Source organism: Mytilus galloprovincialis, chromosome 12 (genome assembly GCF_965363235.1).
Source record: "Mytilus galloprovincialis chromosome 12, xbMytGall1.hap1.1, whole genome shotgun sequence".
NCBI lineage: Eukaryota > Metazoa > Mollusca > Bivalvia > Mytilida > Mytilidae > Mytilus > Mytilus galloprovincialis.
Genome location: NC_134849.1, coordinates 37,694,165 through 37,716,832, shown reverse-complemented (window position 1 = coordinate 37,716,832; position 22,668 = coordinate 37,694,165). Strand labels below are relative to the sequence as shown.

The 22,668-nt window shown below is 32.5% G+C and overlaps 1 protein-coding gene and 1 long non-coding RNA gene across 6 annotated transcripts in view; one reads left to right on the top strand and one right to left on the bottom strand.

Moving 5' to 3' along the window:
* The window catches only part of LOC143053462 (polyhomeotic-like protein 1), a 181,488-nt gene extending 162,939 nt beyond the window's left edge, over nt 1-18,549 (bottom strand). For 3 of the 5 annotated variants that reach the window (XM_076226262.1, XM_076226263.1, XM_076226265.1), the window contains exons 1-2: nt 18,420-18,549; nt 16,102-16,161 (exon numbers count right to left, since the gene is read on the bottom strand). In XM_076226262.1, the coding sequence (XP_076082377.1) occupies nt 16,102-16,161; nt 18,420-18,498 (139 nt within the window). In that variant the 5' untranslated portion in view covers nt 18,499-18,549. Of the gene's footprint in view, nt 1-10,704; nt 11,041-12,127; nt 12,205-12,861; nt 12,898-16,101; nt 16,162-18,419 lie in introns of those variants that run through there. The other 2 variants (XM_076226264.1, XM_076226266.1) reach the window with 2 other exon arrangements.
* On the top strand, nt 568-3,990 carry LOC143053471 (uncharacterized). Its single transcript, XR_012971365.1, has 2 exons — nt 568-3,388; nt 3,939-3,990. It is a non-coding gene; the product is annotated as an uncharacterized LOC143053471 (long non-coding RNA).
* Nucleotides 18,550-22,668: the final 4,119 nt, after the last annotated feature.

The following is a 22,668-nucleotide window of genomic DNA, read 5'->3' as shown; positions in this document are numbered from 1 at the left end:
AGAGAGTTAATTCGTTGGAACGTAGTCTTCGCATGAACCCTAACAAAAAAGAGCATATACTTGCATTCATGAATACGATGTTTGTGAACAAACATGCTGAGAAGGCACCAAATCTACCCATAGGAAATGAATGTTGGTATTTTCCCTTTTTTGGGGTATATCATCCAAAAAAACCTGGAAAAGTGAGAATTGTTTTTGATTCGTCAGCTAAGTTTAGCGGAACTTCATTGAATGATGTCTTAATAAAAGGACCAGATATAACAAACAATTTATTAGGTGTTTTACTTAGATTCCGTAAAGTGGCTGTAGCAGTGACAGCAGACGTAGAACAAATGTTTTACAACTTTAAGGTAACAGATTCACATAGAGACTATTTGCGTTTTGTATGGCCTGAAAACAATGAAGTTAATCGCCCTCTTATTGATTACAGAATGACTGTACATGTTTTTGGGAATAACTCTTTTCCCTCTGTTGCCACATATTGTTTAAGGAGAGCAGTGCAAAATGCAGATAATGACATTCAGGACTTTGTTTATAACAACTTTCTTGTTGATGATGGGTTGATGTCATGCCCAGATGTTGAGTCCGCAATTGACCTTATGAAGCGAACTCAAAAGGCTCTTGTAGATGGTGGTGGATTACGACTCCATAAATTTGTGTCGAATAGTAAAGCTGTTCTTCAAAGCTTTCCATCGGAAGACTTATCTTCGGACCTCAAGGACCTGGACCTTGGATCTGAAACTCCTCCTGTACAACGCAGCCTAGGACTTTCATGGGACATTTCTGTCAAACAATTTACATTCAAAGTGTCTTCAGAGAAAAAGCCGTACACTCGCAGAGGTGCATTGTCGGTCATTAATAGCATATTTGACCCTATTGGGTTTGCGTCTCCAATTGCAATGAATGGAAAACTAATTCTCCGAGAGATGATGTCAGAATCTGGACCTGCAAATTGGGATGAAGATCTCCCTGATCATTTGAAAGTAAGATGGGAAAATTGGGTATCCTCATTGGTTCATCTTCAAAACTTACAAATACCACGTAGATATTCAGATATATCATTTTTAAACTCTACACATTTGGAGGTTCATGTATTCAGTGATGCGTCAACGGACGCGATAGCATCTGTGGCTTATTTAAAATTGTTTGGTGAGAATAAAAGTGAAGTCTCCTTTCTGATGGGCAAAGCTAAAGTGTCGCCAGTACAATTCCGCGTTTAGAGTTATGTGCAGCTGTCCTTTCCGTCGAGATTGCAGATACTTTGAAAGAACACCTCAAATTAGACTCGACTTGTTTTCATTTTTATACTGACAGTAAGGTTGTTTTAGGTTATTTAACTAATGAAACACGTAGATTTTATGTTTATGTGAGCAACCGAGTTAACCGAATAAGAACATCAAGTTCTCCTAGCCAATGGAGCTACATTTCAACTGATCTGAATCCAGCAGATGTAGCAACAAGAAGCCTTAATACTGTAGATTTACCCAGTTCAGTCTATCTGCAGGGACCAACATTCTTGAGTCAAGATTCAGATATTGGAAAACAAATGTATCCTCTTGTCGACCCAAATGATGATAAAGAAGTCCGTCCGTCTGTAGTTACTAATAAAACTGACATTAATGAGGAAGTAGGATTGTCAAGCAAGTTTTCTCGGCTTGCATCTTGGAAAAGTCTAGTGAGAGCTATTCAGTTTCTTAAAGCGTTTATTAGAAAGTTACATCAAGAGAGTCCACCTTCTCGACAAGAAGTGGAACAATTTATCATCAAAACAGTGCAAGCAGAGGCATTTTCAAACGACATCAATGTAATTAGTTCCGTTGGTCAGTTACTTCCTTCGTCAAATTTATTGTCGCTTTCACCTGTGTTAGACAAACATAATATTCTTAGAGTTGGTGGACGTATACGACATGCAAAAACTGTTGAGCTACATCTTCAGCCAATAATTATTCCAAAGAAACATCATTTAGCTGTGTTACTGACGCGTCACTATCATGAATTGACATGTCATCAAGACAGACACATGACTGAAGGAGCTTTGCGTTCAGGAGGCTTTTGGGTTATAGGCAGTAAAAGGCTAGTTTCTACAATCATCAGACAATGTGTCACATGTAAGAAATTGCGAGGTCAGTTTAAAGTACAAAAAATGTCTGACCTTCCGGAAGATAGACTCACTCCAGGACCTCCTTTTACCTTTGTGGGAATCGATACTTTTGGACCATACCAAATCATCCATAGAAAAACTAGAGGCTCATCAATCAATCAGAAAAGATGGGCAATATTATTCACATGTTTGGTTTCAAGAGTGATACATATTGAAGTCATAGAAGAAATGAGTAGCGCCAGTTTTATCAATGCATATCGTCGTTTCATTGCTATCAGAGGATCTGTTAAACTTATTCGATCAGATAGAGGAACAAATTTTGTTGGTGCAATACAAGATTTAGGAATCACAGCTGAATTCATTGAAAAGGGCACTGTTGATATAATGCTATCACAATACGGAACTATATGGAAATTCAACCCTCCGCATGCTTCACATTTTGATGGATCATGGGAAAGGATGATAGGTTTAAGTAGAAGGATTTTAGATTGCATGCTCATTCGTGAGAAAAATAGACTCACACATGAAATTTTAGTTACTTTAATGGCAGAGGTCAGTGCTATTGTGAATTCAAGGCCGTTAGTATCTGTCTCTACTGTCCCGGATAACCCGGAAGTATTATCTCCGTCTATGCTCTTAACACACAAGAAAGGACAGGATGAACAAACCATGCTACAATTTGGAACTAAGGACATGCTACGTAGTCAGTGGAAGATGGTTCAAGGACTCGCAGATGAATTCTGGTCAAAATGGAATAAAGAATATTTACATACACTTCAAGTAAGGAAAAAGTGGGAATTGCCGATAAAGGACTTAAATATAGGAGACATAGTTCTCATGAGGGACAAAGAGTTACCAAGACCACAGTGGCCGATGGCAATAGTAACAAAAGTTTTCCCCAGTGCCGACATGAAAATCCGAAAAGTGGAAATTCGAACTATTAGAAACAACAAACCCAGTTCATTCATAAGACCAATTGTTGAACTCATTCCTCTCGTTCTTACTGATCCAAAATGACAGTCAGTTATTTTTGCAACTTTATACCATCTTCTTGTTCAGTACATGTATATTGCTAGATTAGCATAACATTTGTATTTTTTTTGTGGTGATTTTTTAAAAAATCAGAAGGGGAGTGTCGTGTTTCCGGAAATGAAACGGAGTGCACGTCTTTGTTTTTTATCTTCTTGTTATATACACTTATTTTTATATCCGGCACGTTTGGAAAATGTGTTCACGCAAAATTTTGTACAATTTCTCATGAAATTTGTAACTTCACGACACCAAAGCGTAAGTTAAAATGTAGCATATTTTTCTTTACATATGTATAAACCTTCTCTGACAAGTATATTATTTTTAGTCGTCTTAAACAGTTGACAAACATTCTTTTTGGTCATTTTACATGAACTGTTTATCATACCTTTTGTTCACTTAATTCTTAAATCCAGTGTGCTGTTTTGTATTTCCTTTGCTTTGATTAAGATGTTTTCTCTTGAGAAGTATTTAATTTGCGGTTTTTGTTATTGTAAACTACTCACTTCGATTCGTGAAAAAAGGCGAATATTTTCTACTGTAAACCACAAGCATGTGTGCTACTGTTTTTTTTACTGTAACTGAATTATTTTATTACATCTATTATGAACTGTGAAATTGCTTAGACTATTATGACAATCATTGTATAACACAAGTTGAATATTGAACATTTCATTTGACAAAAAGAAAAAAAGATGATTTAAAACCAAATATTGTGTTTTTAGCATTGATACTTTATTGTGTACTGTTATGCTAAATTTTTGTAATGCTAATTGTTAGTAAGAATTGCTTATTTTGTATTTTTCAGTTTTTCACCCTCTCCGGAGGTTTGTTTATCAAGTAAAGAATTTGAAGTCTTATTAGTCTTTCTTGTGAGCCATAACAAGTGTTCTGGCATAGATGAAACGAATCGCCATCTTAAAATTCTACAAAACAAACGACAACACGATTTGGTTGACCGTAATTGAATTTACGGGTCAACATCTGCGTCCTCAATATTTCCTCTAAATGTTTTCCATTAGTTACAAACAATAACTGGATTATATTCCATTTGCATGATGTGGAAACATACTTATCATAAATGAATTGCATCATAAAGACTCAGAAGTAATCGTTCTCTATTAACGATATTTTATTGATGCTATGACAATTCCTTCAATGCATTTTATCCAAATGCAGAAATAAAGATAGATTGGAAACATTTGGCAGTCCATAAAGAAAAAAGTTGTTGAAAATGTCTTCTGTTTAACAAATTGGATCTTTTTTTAAGTATTGTCCACAAGAGCTAGGAAATACTTTCAATACCAGAAAAACAAACCATTGCGAACCTTAATATTTAGGGCCTTCGTAAAAAATCAAATACCCTGAACTATATCACAATTATTCGTTAGTTTTTTTTTTAACAATTGCATGAAACGGAATCGATAGAATGGTAATACGTGTAATGACTAAAATAAAGCAAATATATTTTTTTAATTATTATTTGTTGAATATTAGTTTTTAACTTTTACCTTGAAAATGTTCGTCATACTTTCATTACAAATTGAAAATTGATTATTATAAAGGTATTTGTAAATTTTTTGGCGATTAGATTGTATCTGTTCAATCCATTGCATGAGATTCTAGATTATGTAATGACTTGACAGTTATTTCTTTTTTTTTTAATTATTTTTATTAGTGCATTCGATACTTTGAAACACTCAAACTCCTATTTGTTATAATAACAAACAAACCATTAAGACATTTAACTAGATGTGCAGAAAATAAGTCAAGACTAGTAATAAACGATTTATACCTTAACATACTTTTAGTCAGTTAGAATAAAATTGAGGATGGAAATTGAGAATGTGTCAAAGGGTCAACAACCCGACTAAAGAACAGACAACAGGAAAGCAGGCATCTGACTGTTATGATGAGTATATTGGATTTAAATTGTTTTTATTGTAAACCACTTTCTATTAACTACTTAGGTTATTTTGAAAATCAAATATAATGATTGTATAAAAATGCAAGTTCAATAAAGCTTGATGTCTGCGTATGTATTGCGCACAACTGTATCTTCTATACACGTTTATACATTTAATTTGATAATACTGGTGGGTACATCATGTACTTCAAACGCAGACGCAAACATCTTTATGAGACTTCCGTTTGTTTTTTGGTGTTTGTTTTTGTAATAGTATTCAAGGTGCCATTTGCAAAATAATGTTAATATGTTTGATGGAAGCTGTTAAGTGAAATAAACGACCATTTAGTTCTTCTCCGATAAACAATATGAATCTTAAATGTTTTTATATTATTCCAAGTATAATTGTATAGTTTCTTCACATTTAAAAAGAAAACAACGATATACCTAGCACGTTTTATAAGTGTAGAAACAAAATGAATGAAGATGTATATAGTCCATAACCAATTGATAAACGGAAATTTTCATTTTCTTCCTAATAACAATAAATATCATATGAAAGTGCTGTTAGGTGTATGCACGATTATTGACCACGCATTCTCCGATTGAAATGATAATGTCTTAATTATTTACAGTTATTCACATACTTGTTTTGCACTAGTATAACGCCAAAGAATATGAGAGAGATAGTAATAGAAAAGATTAATACGGAATTCACAACTACCTTCTCTTGTGAAACATTCTGTTCTGTCAGTTTCACTGCTGTAGATAGAGATAGAGATTCTCACTGTTTTTAGAGGAGAAATCATCTTCTTCATCACTCTCTTAGTGATGTGGGACATAGCGTTGTCTGGTGTCATTAAAATGATTAAAGGTTTTATCGTTTATATAATTTATCCATGAACGAAATTGAAAGTATGGTATGTATTGCATCATCGAAAAGTCTGACTGACAAGATTCCCAAATGGGCAATACACGGCATGAACTATATCACAATTATTTAAAATAAAACGTGTTGTATGTAAAGTCAGATAATTCATTAAGATGACAACATAATGCTTACACCTTTTTTGACGAAATAAAAGTTATCCGGTATTGTCAATTTCTCTATATGATAAGTTGTGAATTTGAAATAGATTGAAGACACTAAACATGATAAAGGAATATTCACATTCATCAGTAAATTTAAACTGACAATTCAGTATCATTACTTAATATAACAGATTTTTTTTAAAACAAATACTGTCTGAAGAAACAGATCTCCATCCAAGTAAATTATTATAGTTTAATCCTGATCACAGATACAATGATATTTGTTTATATTACCGGCACAATACTAAAAGCTCATTCGAAGTTAGTTTTGTTTTATTTTGCTCTCTCGATTTGTTTTCATATCTCGAGCAGTCTCCTTATACATGTTAACATAGATATAAATACATCGTTATTGTCAAATGAGAAAGTGCAAAACCGCTGATTAAAAAATGAACAAACGAACTGTTATTGTTTTTTTTATATGAACAAACTAATTTGGAAAATTACAATAAGTTTGAAAGTCTGTCTGAAACAAGTGTTTTTATAGTCTGATATTGAGTGTTTAATTGTCGTATTTAATAACTCATCGACCTGCAATAACAGTATTAAGTGATTAATAATATATAATATTGGAGTTTCCGTATCACCCTTTCACTTATTTACATCTCCTCATCACCAGACATGACAAATATCTCAAACATGACTCATTCAGATCATCGTCCTAGTGACAACAGCAATATGACACATATACTGCCATGTTCAGTTCTCCTTAAAGACATTTTGGTTTTTGATGACACAGTACAACACTGTCACATTTCGAAATGTGAGACCAAAGGCTGCAAAACTTGTGCAATTTGAATTACAGATGCTGAATTCACTAGTAATTTGAACAAGAAGTCATATTTTACCAGAAGATACGGTGATCTGAATTGTAAATCGATAACTGTCGTCTACAGATTGGAGTGCAACCTTTGCAGATTGGTATACGTCGGTGAAACGAAAGGAAGACTAAACAAACGTATGTGCGGTCAAAGATCAGACATTAACCTCAATGATAACGACATTCTATACCAGCATTTCAATCAGCCCGATCATTCCATCGTTTCTATGATAGTTCGCATTATCGAGAAGATATGCCATAGCTCTAACAATCCTAATCTTTCAACGACTCTCCGTGGACAAACAGAGGACTACTGGATTAGACAATTGGGAACTGCGACAGCTTATGGTTGCAATGACAAAATTGATGGTATAGGTATTCTATCTAGTCCTTCGTGTAACTCGGTGAATGTGATGAATACTTTCAACTCGACTCCTCGACGTAGATGCAGTCATGGTCATCGACATTATACATCACCTTCTCTGCATGATATATCTATTAATGACTTGCTGCCATTTATACAAAAACCGTTAGGTATTCATCACATTCGCACGAAACTTTATTCGTTACCCCTTTCAAAACTTCATTCTCTGTTCAATTTATGTTTGGAATCCACTGTTACAAACTCTCATTCAAACCAATACAAACTTGAAGCTATAATTTCGGATATTGCTCGTCACAGACTTTTCAAGCCAGTCCGCATTGGCAAAGATGAAAAAGAGAAAAGATCTTTCCTTAATCTTTCCTTCGCCAACAAAAGTCTCGATGGCGTCAACTTAGGCAATATCCTTCATCATAAATTAGTTCAATCGAAATAACCTTCTTATTTCAAAGACCAGTCTGTACTAATCATTTTTTAACCTATTCCAACTAAATTTTTCAATTACAAACACGTTTTGCAGGATCTCGATATTGACGACTTCAAGTCTAAACCTCCTGATAGCACGTTATTACCGGTGACCTCAACATTGTTAATACCACTTCTCTACGAAATGTGTTATCGAAAGGTCCGAAATATCGTAAGCCTAAATTCATCAATTGGAAATACAGCTTTAAAATGTTAATGGATTCAGTTGAGGATTATGCCAGGCAATGGGCTAAGCGCGAGAATGAAGACATAGATACTCTTTCCGAATGGATTAAGGCAGTGAGGTCGTTGATATAAATCAGAATTAAGAAACTGAGTGCGTCTATCAATGCCCATGCCACGTCAATCTTTAAAGACCCAATTGTTACAAAACACCTCTCCTACCTCCATGACAAATATGTTGTTGTCCCCGCAGATAAAGCCCCAAACAACATCGTTTTTGAGTGTAAAACTCATTACATTAACTGCTTGATAAGCGAATTAGGTATTGATAATTCACTTGGAAACTCAGCATATACCCTCACGACACTTACCAAAGAGGAAATCCTATAGGGCTGTTCTGTGTCCCTTGGAATTTCAACCAAAGATGAAGAACTGGATCTTCCATCACTGTATTGGATACGTAAAATACATAAGTGTCCTTACAAACAACGGTATATTGCTGGGTCTTCCAAGTGCTCCACGAAACCTCTTTCTAAATTAATAACATCTATTTTATCAGCAATCAAAGACGGGCTTCAAAGTTATTGTGAAACTGCCTATTATAGAGGTGGCATGAATCAGATGTGGATACTTAAAAATTTCATAGATCTTTTAGAGTACATACAATCTTACTCTCTTTCATCTTGTAACAGTATTAAAACATTTGACTTTTTTACTCTTTACACAAGTATTCCACATTCCACACTAAGAGACAAATTGAAAGAGTTGGTATTGATTTGCTTCATAAAAAAGAATGGCCAACGTAGACACAGGTATCTTGTCTTAGGGAGCGATACATCCTACTTTGTAAAGGATCACTCTGCTTCAAACAAAAAATTCTCTAAAACTGACATTAACAAGATCCTTGATTTCTTGATTGACCAAATATTTGTTACGTTCGGAGGACGTGTTTTTCAACAGACTGTCGGCATTCCAATTTGAACAAACAATGCCCCTCTACTTGCCAACTTCTTTCTTTATTATTATTAGGCTGACTTAATACAGTAACTTCTTAGGAAGAAAGATAAAAAGTTAGCAATATCCTTTAACTCTACGTTCCGCTATATAGATGATGTTCTTTCACTAAATACTTCAAAATTTGGTGACTATTTGGAACGCATCTATCCCATCCAGCTAGAGATAAAGGATACTACAGATACAGTCAATTCGGCCTCATATCTTCACTTACATCTAGAAATTGACAACGAGGGTCGGTTGAAAACCAAACTTTACGACAAAAGAGATGATTTCAGCTTTCCAATTGTTAACTTTCCATTTCTAAGTAGCACAATTCCAGCAGCACCTGCATACGGGGTATATATCTCCCAATTGATACGATATTCCCGTGCTTGCATTTCCTATCATGATTTTCTTTATAGAGGGTTGCTGCTCACAAGGAAGCTATTAAACCAAGAGTTACAAATGGTGAAGTTGAAATCATCCCTTCGTAAATTTTATGGACGCCATCACGTTTTGGTTGACCGTTATGGAATTACCGTTTCACAAATGATATCGGGTATGTTCCTTACGTCGTAACTACAATGCCCTTCCCTTTCATGAATGTGACATACCGAATTAGACTATTTACCGGATTTGTTATTACGTAGGCAACACGACGGGTGCCACATGTGGAGCAGGATCTGCTTACCCTTCCGGAGCACCTGATATCACCCCTAGTATTCTGGTTGGATTCGTGTTGTTTATTCTTTAGTTTTCTATGTTGTGCCATGTGTGCTGTGTTTGTTTGTCTTTTTAATTTTTAGCTATGGCGTTGTCAGTTTGTTTTAGATTTATGAGTTTGACTGTCTCTTTGGTATTTTTCGTCCCTTTTTTTTTCACCTATTTACATCGTATTTGGAGTAGTTAATAGTTTGATAATGATGCCTTCTCTAAGTCAACTTATTTGCAATAATTGAAAACAAATCCGGTACAAAGTACACAAAATATAAGTAGGTGTGGTATGATTTCTCTGTTAGTTTTCTGTTACGTATATGATAAAGTTCGTTTATAGAAAAAAAATCAGCGAGATCCTATCTTACAAAAAAAAAACTGGGTCAGGTCTAGGAATAGGATTATTTGAGTTTCTTAAAGATGACAGACGAGGTAAACTATGGACAGACAATCAAAGTGAAACGGAAGAACTTTCAGCCATCCGACACATCAAGAGTGTGCGTTAAACATTTTAGCAGTGATCAGTTTGTGGTAAATCAGTTATTTGCAGCATCTAATGGATGTAAAATGAAAACGTTGCAGTTACAATCAGACCTTATTGATGTTATTTGGAGAAATTTTGTGTTACCGGCTCAAGCGAGAAAATCAATCTCGTTGAGATGATCAACGACAATCTATAAATATCTGCATTTCAGTCTTCAAAAGTGATGTAGACACAAAAGAAACAAGTGTTGTGTTCAGTTCATGTCTGCAGTGGCAGCAACTTTTTGGTGCTAGACTCAAAAGAAAATCATAAAAAAACAAAGCACTGGTTTTGTAACACTCGTCAAGCAGTTTGAAGTTGTTGGGTGTTACGTTTTGTTTTAAAACTAATATAATACTTTTATTTCAAGTTTTAATCAGAATGTCGAATTTGTTTATGGGTTTGTATGCTTGTCTTATGTGTGTATATTAGATGTTTTTATTAGAAATATATTTTAGTCTTCCTATCAAAGAAAAAGTACTAGTGTCAATACAAATGTTAATGCTTTATTTTATACTTCAAATTTAAGACAAAGGTGTAAAACACAGTCTGTTGTTTTTTTAACCACGATAAACTATGATACAAATCTACAAGATTCGTATGTACAAATATAGAATGCGTAAATTTGTCTCATTTATTTTTGTTCTTCGTACTTCTTCAAATGCGAACAAACGTTGACGGCTAATCCTAAAGGCATCTCGAAAAATTCTTTCAGATCCTTTTTGTCGAGTTCTAATAAGGCAGCCCCATTGACGTGTTCTGATCTGAATTTCTCAACATACGGCGCACAGTCTGGTATTGACTCTATGAACTCACAAACTGTTTGTACCTTGAAAGAAAAAAAATATTTATAAAATGTTTAATTCATTTCACAACACAGTTTAACGTTTCACAACATGGTTACTTATATCTAACATATGTTACGGATATAGGAGCGACCTATATGTACACTCCTCAAATGTTATTCTGAACTTTGTTGTATGCATAAACATTTTTCGACTGCTTAGATGTATAACAACAGTACATTATACGTGTATGTACAAATTGCTTAATTATCTTAATCTCAGGGCAGACGCATATTTACATTTTTTTTAATCAAACACGTATCCATGTAACTACACACTATTTATAGACTTTTAATTGCAAAGCTTAACCAGGTTAACAACAGAAACGAAATCTTTCTAAGTGCTCACCATAAAAAAAAAACATATACGTCAATGCACCGTGAGTAATTATAAGAAATATCTTAGACGAAAACCTACTTTTTTTTTCGAAATACTGACTTCAAATAATTATTGTCTCTAAACATGGCGTATCGTTTTATTTTTGTATCGTAAAACTCCATAACAATCATCCCTTAACAAGGAAAGGTGTATTATCATGCTGATTGCGCCTTGGTAGTAGATGGTGTTTGATTTAATTCAAATTTTAGTTGTTTGGCAGAGATGTTGATGTAAAGCCACCCTTGCCGTTGGTATAGGACACTCACCATTTCGACCAGTGAATATATATTACTCTTTAACGCCCAAAATTAAGATTTTAATAACCAATATCATTGGTAAATATGTTTACATTAAATATTTGAATGTTAAAATTGTAAGACATTTTGATATGGGTTTTTTTTTATTAAGGAGTCGGAACGGTTGCTTTTCAACATTTATGTTTAACAATATTGAAACTTGTTTATTTCAATTTAAATACTAACACGATTTTCATCAAAACATTCAGCGCTTAAAGATTTATCAAACCCGACACCTCATGTATTTAATTTTATGTTACTCGCGTTTTGAACTATTCATTTCAGTCACGAACGTTTATGAAGATATGCATCGTTGGATATGTACCTAATGAAATATAATTATATACGCGTGAGGATTTTGGAAAAATGCTTATAATAAGGTAATAGTTCTACATACATTCCAATCTGCTGGTCTCCCGCTGAAATTAGATGATTTATTGATTGCCACCTGTGCTCCCGCTACTGTAGCAGACTCTGTTATTATGATATAAACTGTTAATAATACATGTATACGCTCTTTTCATATAAAGACTGCTTGTTAATTGATATGCGTACTCAACAAATATTTATATGTTACAGATGTCTTAAAAATGACATTACATTTTGGAAAATGTTGTATACAAATGCCTTTTTAAAACGTCTTCTTGTTTCAGTTAATTGATATTTTGTATGCTATCAATTGATCTTGGCATTGAAAAAATGTTTTAAATAATATCCAGCATTTTTGAAATGTCAATTATTATTACATTAAATGAAAAGTTGCACAAACATAGACACTGAAAGTATGGAACAACAATGTGTTTAAACTAATTTGAGAATTCTAAAGCATACAAGTCAACTTTGTTTACAATTCATTATGAACGCTGTTGCTGTTTTAACAATTTGACCACCATATTCGATAAATTGTTTTGTTTTTAATGTACTTCGTTTATGAACTAGGCTCTTAATGTCTATGATTTTTTTTTATGAAGACAGTGTTTTATATAACATTTGATGGTATCACTATGAATAGAACACAATATGATGTGGCGATTACAATAAACATGTATCAACGTATTCGTTTGATGATTAAAACACTTAACCACCAATAAACACGATATGTCGAAAAAGAGTAAAAAAAAAAATATCTACCGCTATTTTCTGTGTTTCCCGTCTTCGAATCACAATCTGAAACCAATAATCAACAGTTAAATCATACAGATGGACGTTTAAGCTATTCTATAACAATTCATGTAACGTGGGTGTTGCACAAAAAAGATAACAATCGACAATTCAAAAGCTTTGGGTTAGACGTGGATCTATATCATTTGTTATATAAATCAAGAAATAGCAGACTGAACTAAGTACGAACATAAACTGGAATGTTCTTATTACTTCGTTAAATGTAACTCAAATAATGCAAAAATTGCATTGTATTATTTTCTAGTAGCGATCGTTATTTCCGTTCATTTTGTGTACGTGTTGCCGCAATATTCACAATCAGGTAAAGACTGTGTCGTGTATATGTGATATAGATTGTTGCATATTGTATTATTTCCCCCTTCCCAGTGACCCATGATGGCTAGCTTTACATGTTTGTTCAATAGCTGCACATTTTATTTCGTTTATTTCTAAACCAATACGAGAATAATTTTAAAGGAACTTCTTTCTTAAAAATGAAAAAAAAATGTGAAGATATTTCCATACACGTAGAAAAGATGTTTAAGTTTTGTAATGTAAGCTACGTAACAACACCTGACATTTTTGTCAAGGAAACATACATAGCACAAATACTTTTGAATAAACAGCGCATGTCAATGGGTTAAAGATTAGGTAGTAGACTAAGTGTAAATACGTACATCCTTCTTTGTTATTTGACAAAACCCAAGAGTGCTCCATTAATAGCTGAATCTGCATATATTTTGTATGTACGTAATGGAAAAGTGAGTCTGTTTGAGGTGGTGCAATTGAGAATCGTGTGCCTCATAATATCAAAAACGGTTTACACATTCATAAATATGAGTTATGTTGTGCATGGTGAAACTTAACCAATGCATTCAGACACACACCATGCGCACATTAAACCTCAAGATCGCAGTATTGGAAGTCGGTAAAATATATTTGATATGTTTGATTACCAAGAAATATAGTCACTTATCAATATATTCTAACGAAAACAATTTTGAAAAGTCTCAGAGATTTAGTTATATAACAAAACCAGAAGCAAACAAGAGGCGGTGTCCTTCCACTTAGTCTATTAGCAAGTGCACTTTTCAATATTGAAGACGAGAATACATTTCAAGACAGTCTCTATTTTGTTGAACTTATATTACTGATCTTTTTTGTCTGTTTTATAGTTTCTTTGACTTATTAAAACATCTTACCTTGCTGATCATTTTTTTATTTAAATAAACACACAGTGTGTATATGTCCTAATAGGAGAATTCTTCGGGTCAATAAAATGCATATCGGGTGAGGCGACGCCAAACCCTATATGAATTTTATTGACCTGATAAATACCATATTAGGACACTTGAACACTGTTTAACAAATTTATCCTGATTTTGTAATATTACATATTAGTATATTCAAATTCAATATTAGGACAATATCAAACAAATATATTTTAGAAACTTTATCAAAAACTGTGAAAAAATAAAAATATTTGGACTATAAAGACAATTTAATTTGATATTGTTTTATTAAGTCAATGGTATAAGGGAGATAATTCCAATTGACGTAATACATAAGGAAGATAATTCCGATTGACGTTATAAAACAATTGTACTAAACTTTATTAGGAAAATATTACCAAATCAAATTGCGAGAAATTACTCAAAATCTGAATTACAGATTTTGTTTTACATATATGGACAATTGGTCGATATATTTTTTTCTAAACATATTTGTTCCTTTCAAACTTTCTCTATTTATCAATGTCAGTCATATTTTTTGGTAGATGGAATCATCTGACAGTTACTTTTAACCATATACCTTTATCATGAGTGTGGCTCATTGGGTTATATTTGTCTGTTTCAGAGGAGATTTGTGTAAAAGATAACACAAATTTGCAAAACAATGCTTAAAATAGATTATGAGGGCATTCTGGTCTTGTTTGCTTATTTGAAGTTCTTATTCTGCTGAACAATTTTGCTGTTTATTAAGAAAAACATTCGACAAAGTCAAGCAATCTCACAATTGACTGATGCCAAACATTGGTTCCAGACGGATGCCAAGTAAAGACTTAAGAATGAGAATTCATTTTAAAAATAGTCTAAAGTTCAACCTAAAAACAACGATCGAAATTAATATTCATCAACATTCTACGATTTAAACATTGGTGTGTGGAAGGATGGATCAAATGTAAGATATTACCTAAAGCGGAAGTGAGTTATCGACCAAGATTTTACTTGAAGTGATGTTTTAGTACTGCAATAAAACAAGTAAACCAGCATTCACTCTAAGTAATAACAGTTTTAATTAAATAAATGCAAAAACGCATGCAAAAGAGAAATAATTTGATGTCTTTTACCTGTAAAGATGTCATTTTTAAAATCAAAGACGGCCACCATGACGGGATAGATTATTTTCATGGCTACCCTCTTAATATGATACAAATTCACCGCAAGGCATGTTCATACGAAGTTTCATGCGTGTATCGCCATTTGCATGATTTGTGTCGTATGCTGCTCAACTATTAAAAACGCAATCGAAATATAAATCATAATATGAAGAACCAGGAGATAAAAAAAGGATGAAAAAAACAAAAGAAAAACGTTATCATTAAAACTATCTTATAGCTCTCGTCAGCGCAGACAGAAAACAAGTAACATACCGCGAAATGAAACACAGAAACATTAAGGAGAACTCATGCAATAAGTTCTTGTATACATGCCAAACTTGGCCAAATAAATAAAGCATAGCAACAAGTAACGATGACCGGAATGTTTGTTAGAGTTTTAACTGCAATAATCTGTTCTACGGTCAACATGTTAGAATAAGTTCTACGATAGAACTGTGCAATTTATTAAGAGCATTTATAATGCTAATTTTAAATGTGTTTTTTGTTTCATTAACGCATTTTCATCAAGGTGAGATAATTACTTTCTGGTGAACATTGTTAAATCTCGTGACAGTCTTATTTAATTAGTCTTAGTGAATGCAAACGATCACACGCAATTCTATAAATTTTTACTGAAGTGTGATGCAATGCTTTTTCAGAGACATGACTGGCGATTTCAATGAGGGCAGTATTGGTGATATTATATTTATTTGAATTATTTATTGTTAAACTATCGTTAGTTTCTCATGTCAGTCAATCTGAGTTCGATAGACAAGTCTTTTTTGGTTATTTTTTTATAAATATTTGTACGAAATATATGCATAGCTTACCTTTGTTAATGATAGAAACTTGGCAACAATTTCCGTGAAGGTCAACGACACCGTAAACAACTGAAAGGTAAAGTTATTATTTTTTTTATTGTGTTAGGTGGTAAGGTTCCAAATCATTGCTGCATCCATATACTTTGAAGTTTAGTGGACAGTATGGCCATTGGCGATCATATTACATCTACATTTTAAAACATAATAACAATAACAACACATACATGTCGAAAAATGGCTGTAGTTAAATCAACACAGATTGATACTGCATCAATAAACAAGAACATCTGGAATAAAACTGGGGGGAAAGCGAGGCAACTAACAAAGATTAATGACGTTTCTGAATCAGAATAAGAAACACAACAAACATAATGCTTTTCAGAGAGTAAGCTAAACGCCGTCGAAGCAAAATTAGAAATAATTCAATAGATCAACCAACGTTCAACAACATAATTAATTATCAAACAACAGATTAAATACGAATACCGCAAAAGTCAACAACAAAAAACTAAAACTCAGACTGCTGACTTAGAAAAACCACATTTAGAGTATGGAGTCGTTAACGACGATGTTTGTCAATGTTAATACTCAGCATTTGCGGACAAAATAATGTCACACCACGAAAAAAAGTACAAAAATATGTTAGTCAGACTATTGACCCAGTTTTGACAGAAATTTTCGGCGATTTTGATTCTTTTCTAGTTTTCTTTCCACGAGGTATGTCTATGTTCTATAGTTTAAAAGATATAGGAAGATCTGGAATGAGTGCCAATGAGACAACTCTCCATCCAAATAACAATTTATAAAAGTAAACCAATATAGTTCACACCGAACAACAAGCTATAAAGGGCCCTAAAATTACAAGTGTAAAACCATTCAAACGTAAAATCCAATTGTCCAATCTATATAAAGCAACAAGAAACGAGAAACACGTATAAATTACATAAAAACAGACGACATCTACTGTACATCAGATAAGGCTGGTTTTGCTTGGCCAAAAGCACGAATATGACAAAAGTGTCAATTACTTTCTAAGAATATTGACAACTTCATTTCCGTGACTTATGTTTCTCTTATACTTACTCGTATGTGCATACAGATAGTGTAATTCTAATGATTTTCACCCTTGGAAGTTTTCCGTTATCTATAGTATGATAATAATAAGCGAAAAATAACGAATTGGAAACTCTTATTACTTGATCTGCTTAAGGATTATTGCCGCTGGAGAATTCCCCATGATAAGTTTAATAAAAGTTATTTGTCTTTGCTTTTAAGAATATGATATATCTTTCAAATTATTGCAAAGAAAATCAAGAAAAAGATCATAAAAGCGGTTGCCCGATACGGTTTTTCATTAAAAATGTTGTTAGATTGTGCCTTAACAAATGTAAGGTAACGGTTCTCATCAAGTCATTTTGTTTAGACCATTCCTGCATATTGTCTGTACATTAATTTTTTTTGTGAAGCTACGTAAATTACCAAGGTGGATGGTAGGACACATTTTTGAATCAATATAGAACAAATACGATAGTGGCCAAATAAACTGTCAATTGACAAATGACACACAATCTAATACGAACTGATGAGAACATGTTACTTGTCTGTTGGGAGAGAGGAGCTTAAACACAATTTTTTATTTGCTTTAATGCATTATAACAAAACGTAGTTCATATGAAAATATGTATAACCATGCATATATGAAAAAAGCATTTGTATTACATTTTGTGACTCAGATTGATTCATTCTAATTTGATACACTATTTTGTTAAAACAACGTCCATCATATGGTCGAAAATAATGATTGTTTTGTCTTCATCCTGTGTTCTGTAATATTAAGAATAGGAATCAGAAGACAAATTGCTTCATTATGAGTTGTTTTGTGCCATGTATAGCTTAAACCATTTATCGGCTATATCATGTATATATTTTTTCGAGGTTTCGACCTTATATTTGGATTTGATATCATCTTGACTCGCATTTCGCTACTTCTACTTCATCATGTTCATAAAACGATGACGTTTGCACGAATAGTATAATATGAAAAGTACATGGTCTACTATGAAAACTCATTTCACGGTATTTGCTTCACGGTTGTTAAAACCGTAAGAAGATGAATTAGTTATAGAAACATTTTAAAAAGTATTTCTATAAAAAAAAAATAATGACTAAGTAAAAGTCCACAAATAAAGCAAATATGTTTAGATACTACACTACAATTTTACAACTAACATTATCACATTTGGATTCCTCAAATAACAATCAATAACTCCAATAAAATATAGTAGCATTTGCTTATTGCATTATACCCATCCATATAGTGGTCTTACCTTCGGGTAAATTAGAAAAAGCTTTACCATGGTCGATACCATTCAAGTGAAAGTGTAGGGTACTGTCTGATGCTTTCATTATACCAAGTTTATCACCGACTTGTAATGTATTTAGATTTAAGGAATATGCACCAATACACACTCTATTTTTGTATAAACAATGGTAACTGAAAGATAAAGTGTATGTTTTCATTATTGTATTATACGACATTTACATGTATCTGTGATTAATGAATTAATGTGCTACTTAAGATAAGCAAGGTCCTTAAATATTATTTCACTTTCAAAGGCAAATATTGTCTCATTAAGAAACTTTGCTAACTTATAAGTTCTTGTTTTCTTTCTGCATTGTTTACTGCTTAATGGAAAGCTGCAAGTATGTCACATATAGTCAGTACGGTGTTGTGTAATACTCTATTACTGCAATACTCAATAACACTAGCTTGCAATTGTATGACATTCTCAGTTTTTTAAATGATATAAATATGCTACTGGAGCTAAGAAATACAATACTTGCAAAGTATAAAATAAAATCAAGGCAACCCATAAACACGTATATTGTTTCGATTAGTACAAGGACTATTGATATTACAAATTAAAATGCATCTATAAGTTGGTCTGGTTAATGTGAAAAGTTTTAACATTCTGTACATGTGTTTGGTCGTTGAAGAAATCAAACACCAACATTTAACAACAAAATGTAGTCAAATAACCCCAGTCTAGCAATGGGAGTCATGCATGGATACATTGTTAATATATAAGCTCTATAGTAAGAAAAATTAGGAACATTAATGCGTGTTGTGAGGTAGAGAAATCTCGTGATATTACATTCAAGGGCTGAGTTTTAATATCAAATTCATTGATTGTATCGACGATAAACATTGGAATCTAAATGCGAGGATTACCTGAAAGATAAGAAAGAAATAAACAACATGTAAAAATGTGTAGGGAGAGAAAAACATATTTTAATTAAAAGGATCAACGGATGCGGGTCAGCAAAGGAAGGGTCGAGTCTGATTAACATCAACTCTAAATCTAAACAAATCAAAAGTAAGACAAAGTTTTTAGGATCATAAACCGATATCTGCAACATAATAGCCGAATGGTGTGATTAAATAGACTTGATATGAAATATTATGTGATATTTTTTTTGAAAAATGTATTGGTTTCCGATGATGGCAAATAGAAAATTTCCCAAAATTGTATCTTGATTCAATTAAAACGTGCAATATGGTTACAAAAGGTACCAGACTTATCATTTATTACGCCAGACGCACGTTTCGTCTTTTTAATTAAGGATGTCTGCTTGTCATGTTTTGGAATGTTTGTCAGATTTTCGGAATCCTCTGGTTTTATCCAGTTGAATGCCTTAAAAAATTTGCCCATGAACCCCCATTTTTCTTTTTATAAATCGTTACATGTATAATTATAAGTCATATGTAATTAGTTTTATCAAATTTCATTTATTTTTCAATAGTATTTGAGAACTTTAACTGGTCAATGATAAAGCTATGAAAAATCAAGAGAGAACATTTTCCCGCCAAAACTCCAATGGCTAATATCTCAAAAAAACAAGCATATTGACCCCTATATTTTTTTTTTTTTTTTTATTCCTTTATTCATTCCCTATCAATACATACTAGATTTATAAAAAGTTATTTATTTTAAAACTGAGCAGCGAACAACCTTTAGTCCAATAAATATAAACGATATCCTTAACCAACAATTATTCGAAAATATAAAATTCAATACAACAGAATTCTTATTTTCTTCACTAACTTCGGAAAAGTAAAATGCATGCAATTACATTTATTGGGATGTAAAACAAAAACATAAGAAAATAAACCACTTTATAAACAATATCATTGAAGATAAAGCAAACTGGATTTCAGAATTGACAACATTTAAATGAGTTATTCTATAATCGTTCAAAGTTGAAATAAAAAACGTCAACCTCCATCTGGAACGACAAAAAATAGTTATTACATTAAAAGTACTTTAAAAATGTACGGCACTAAATAAATAAGTAGATCCTATATTACCTATCTTTGAAAATTATCCAAGATTCGTTACAACAAGATATAGGTCTAATGAAATAGAATATTCAGTATAATTCGGAACTACCCCGAAAAAAAATATGTGGATAAATTTAGATAAATATCCTCTAAGAAAGCAAATAAAATTAGTTGGAAACTTATAAAATTATCTTATCGGTGTAAAACTGTTTAGAATAGTCAAATCCAATAATGCTGAATGCCATTTTGTAAAACAGAAAACAAAACCATCACCCAGCATTTAATAACTATAACAGTATAAAGGTTGTTTTTTTAGTAGATGTTAGACATGTTTTATGCTTTTAAAAAAACATAATGTGCTGAAAAATACAGCAGATATTCTAATGAGGCAAAAAATATAATACTAGAAATATACGGTTTCAATAAAAAGAAAGATATGATGTCATACCCAACACGGTCAAATATATATTATTGATTATCAAAGAGGGACGAAATATAACAGAGGGACAGTCAAACTCATCAATAAAAAATAAACTGACAACGTCTGGCTAAAAATAAAAGAAGACAAACAGACAAACAATAGAGCACATTACAGAACAAAGAAAACTAAAGGATAAGCAACTAGGAATATAATCAAATATCAGTTTCTTTCAATCTTACAACCTTATACATCCAAAAACAGATATGAAGTATACATTAATGACCATCGGCGATCATGTGGCCCATCAAAATTACTCGCCGACACACTACAGTGTTATTCATGTTATCCAAGTGTTTAAAGTACACATTTTGTAGTGTGATTCATGAAGTAGTTCATCTTACGTACAATGCTATATTGTTTTGTATGCTGGTTTTCCCTTATTATCGTTTATTACTGTTATAACTGGTATCAGGTTAGTAGGAATTTCCTACTTTCTATACTTGATCCTTTTCAGCTATATTATTAATGAAGCAACTATTCATCAGAGTTTAATTGTCATACGATTAGAAAAAAAATCCAGTGCTAAGATTTTTATAAAAAAAAATAATACACGAGAAAAAACATGTTTCTCATCCTGAGACCCCAATTGAGACATCACTTGACAAAATATACAGTGGCATGTATGATATGAAGTGTTCTTCAACAACGCAACAGGTTATGAAATAAATTAAAGTTTTCAAATATTTCTTAAACATGTTAAATACAAAAAGAAAACAATTGTTCACGGGTTATATAGAATTATTTTGTGAAAATGAAAAAAAGCTTGTAACAACTATACAAATGACATATTATTAGTATAACAACACCTTGTGTGATTTGTATATAGAGTAAAATTGAGAGAGGAAATTGGGAATGTGCCAAAAGGACAACAATTCGACCATACTGCAGACAACAGCCGAGATTTATTTTTGTTGTTGACATAGCTGGTTTTTTTTTATTTCTGTAGTGACTAAGATTTTAACACAGTGTTGACTCCAGTCCCTAATAGTTTGACATGTTTACCCATTATTTCTGTTTGTTTCGATTTTATATTGATGTCAATATAATGGAATGTTATTCGGCTGTTATACAAGTGAGAAAAAAAGCAAGCTGTAAGTCTAAACTGTGCCACACTGACACTGACAAAAAAACCTGATTTGTTTCAACTTTGTCAAATACAAACAAAAGGCTAATAATCAGTTGCTTTAAATTTCAAAATCATCAATTATTCCATTCATATTCAAATGTCTACATTCGATGTTACTATAATATTTCAACGCTAGCGAACGTTTGAACTTGTTTGAAAACCCAAATTATGAAAATTTAAAAGCAACTTAACTTTACCTTTATCAACAACGTGTTGCAGTCTGGCGATTTCTAATATTTGTATAAAAGGTGTTTCATATTTAGTTTGATTTGATAGATCTAGATAACGGTAATTTGATCAATTGATTTCTGTTTTCCTCGCTTCACTTAATATTACCTTGTATTGATGCACCACATACACATTTAAACGCTGTCATCACATCGAGTATCATTTCATGAAGTCTATGAAATCTGGTGAATATTTACTTAAAAGTATGCTTGTGTTTTGCCTTGACTTTTATATATTTCAGGTGTTGTTCCAAGCGGTATGTTTTTGAAAAAAAAGGTGATTGAAACATATCTACATGTTTTGTATCAATAAACTATTCAAAGGCAAGAGTGGTAACAGTAATTTGAAATCAGAGAAACGTGTAGAAAAGTTTCATTCCTTCCTCTAAACATGAACTTA